The sequence below is a fragment of the Rutidosis leptorrhynchoides genome, chromosome 1, assembly GCF_046630445.1.
Source record: "Rutidosis leptorrhynchoides isolate AG116_Rl617_1_P2 chromosome 1, CSIRO_AGI_Rlap_v1, whole genome shotgun sequence".
Lineage (NCBI taxonomy): Eukaryota > Viridiplantae > Streptophyta > Magnoliopsida > Asterales > Asteraceae > Rutidosis > Rutidosis leptorrhynchoides.
In genome coordinates, this window is record NC_092333.1 from 445,478,696 (window position 1) to 445,481,014 (window position 2,319).

At 37.7% G+C, this 2,319-nt stretch overlaps 1 protein-coding gene across 1 annotated transcript; it reads left to right on the top strand.

Moving 5' to 3' along the window:
• Positions 1-1,275: 1,275 nt before the first annotated feature.
• Positions 1,276-1,704, top strand: LOC139902974 (uncharacterized mitochondrial protein AtMg00810-like). Its single transcript, XM_071885708.1, has one exon. The coding sequence runs from the start codon at positions 1,276-1,278 to the stop codon at positions 1,702-1,704; it is 429 nt and encodes a 142-aa protein (XP_071741809.1).
• The last annotated feature ends 615 nt before the right edge of the window (positions 1,705-2,319 follow it).

Here is a 2,319-nt window from a genome sequence, read left to right on the forward strand (position 1 = left end):
CAAATGGGTTGCTAAAAGCTGATCAATGGAGTATATATACCAATAGTACATACATCTAAAAGCTGTGTATTGTACGAGTACGAATACGGGTGCATACGAGTAGAATTGTTGATGAAACTGAACGAGGATGTAATTGTAAGCATTTTTGTTAAGTAAAAGTATTTTGATAAGTGTCTTGAAGTCTTTCAAAAGTGTATGAATACATATTAAAGCACTACATGTATATACATTTTAACTGAGACGTTAAGTCATCGTTAGTCGTTACATGTAAGTGTTGTTTTGAAACCTTTAGGTTAACGATCTTGTTAAGTATTGTTAACCCATTGTTTATTATATCAAATGAGATGTTAAATTATTACATTAACATGATATTATGATGTATTAATATATCTTAATATGATATATATACAATTAAATGTCGTTACAACGATAATCGTTACATATATGCCTCGTTTCGAAATCATTAAGTTAGTAGTCTTGTTTTTACATATGTAGTTCATTGTTAATATACTTAATGATATGTTTACTTATCATAATACCATGTTAACTATATATATATATAGATGACATCATATAGTTTTATAGTTTTTACAAGTTTTAACGTTCGTGAATCACCGGTCAACTTGGGTGGTCAATTGTCTATATAAAACCTATTTCAATTAATCAAGTCTTAACAAGTTTGATTGCTTAACATGTTGGAAACACTTAATCATATAAATATCAATTTCATTTAATATATATAAACATGGAAAAGTTCGGGTCACTACAGTAGCCAACAGATTGGTATTGATTGTGATGAGACCTTCAGCCCGGTTGTTAAAACGACATCCATATGCACTGTCCTCAGCTTAGCCATTTCTCGACACTGGCCCGTACACCAACTAGATGTTAAGAACTCCTTTCTCCACTGACAGCTTTCTGAGACGGTATATATGCACCAGCCACTGGGTTTTTGGGATCCCAAATACCCGGACCATGTCTGCTTACTGTAGAAGTCTTTGTATGGCCTTAAGCAGGTGCCTCGCTCCTGGTTTCTTCAATTTGCTAGCTACGCTAAGCGGTTTAGTTTTAATCAGAGCCGCTGTGACACATATCATTTTGACAGCCTCATCTACAAGTTTATTACAGCAGGTTATTGCTTCCTTGCATAAGGAATTTGCCATGACTGACTTGGGGCCGTTGCACTACTTTCTTGGTATCCATGATACTCGTACTATGTCTGGGATGTTTCTCTCCCAGAAATAGTACGCCTCTGAGATCATTGAGAGGGCAGGCATGCCCGCATGTCATTCGTACAGGACACCAATTGAACATGGTGCCAATCATACTTGTCATGGTCCTCTCGTTAAGGACCCGATTTCTTATCGCAGCCTTGCAGGTGCCTTGAAGTATCTTATTTTCACCAGACCAGATATATCCTACGGTGTACAGCAGGTGTGTATATTCATGCATGAACTACAAGAGCAACACTTGCATGCTCTCAAGCGAATCATTCATTACTTCCAGGGCACCACTGACCTTGGACTTCAGTTATACGCGTGTTCTCCTGCCACTCTGGTTGCTTACTCTGATGCTGATTGGGCAGGCTGCCCCACTACCAGAAGGTCCACCTCTTGCTATTGTGTGTTTCTTGGTAACAACCTCCTATCATGGTCCTCTAAGCGTCAGCTCACACCGTCTCGTTCTAGTGCCGAGGCGGAATAGCGCGGTGTTGCCAATGCCGTTGCAGAAACCTACTGGATCTGGAACCTGCTTTATGAACTTCAGTGTCCGCTCACTTCAGCTTCTCTGGTTTACTGTGATAACATCAGCTCAGTCTATCTCTCCAACAACCCGTCCAACACCAGCGCACGAAGCACATAGATATTGATATTCACTTTGTCCATGATTTAGATGCTCAAGGACAGGTCCGGGTACTTCATGTTCCGTCGAGATATCAGTTTGTAGACATCTTCACAAAGGCCTTACCGTTTGCTCTGTTCGATGAATTGCAGTCCAGTTTGAGTGTCTGCCATACTCCCGCTCCAACTGCGGGGGGATGTTAGCCCACATATATTATGCATGTATTGTGTTGGGCTCAACCCATTAGAATGTTCTAGTGTACTAGTAGTCTACCTATTTATACTCAATATTCTATACTCTATTGTTTAAGGAATGAAATATATACATATATATATATATATATATATATATATATATATATATATATATATATATATATATATATATATATATATATATATATATATAACGTTAATACCAACACGGGTGTTACTTAATTCCAGACCATATTATAAAACAATTAATATAAAACATCAG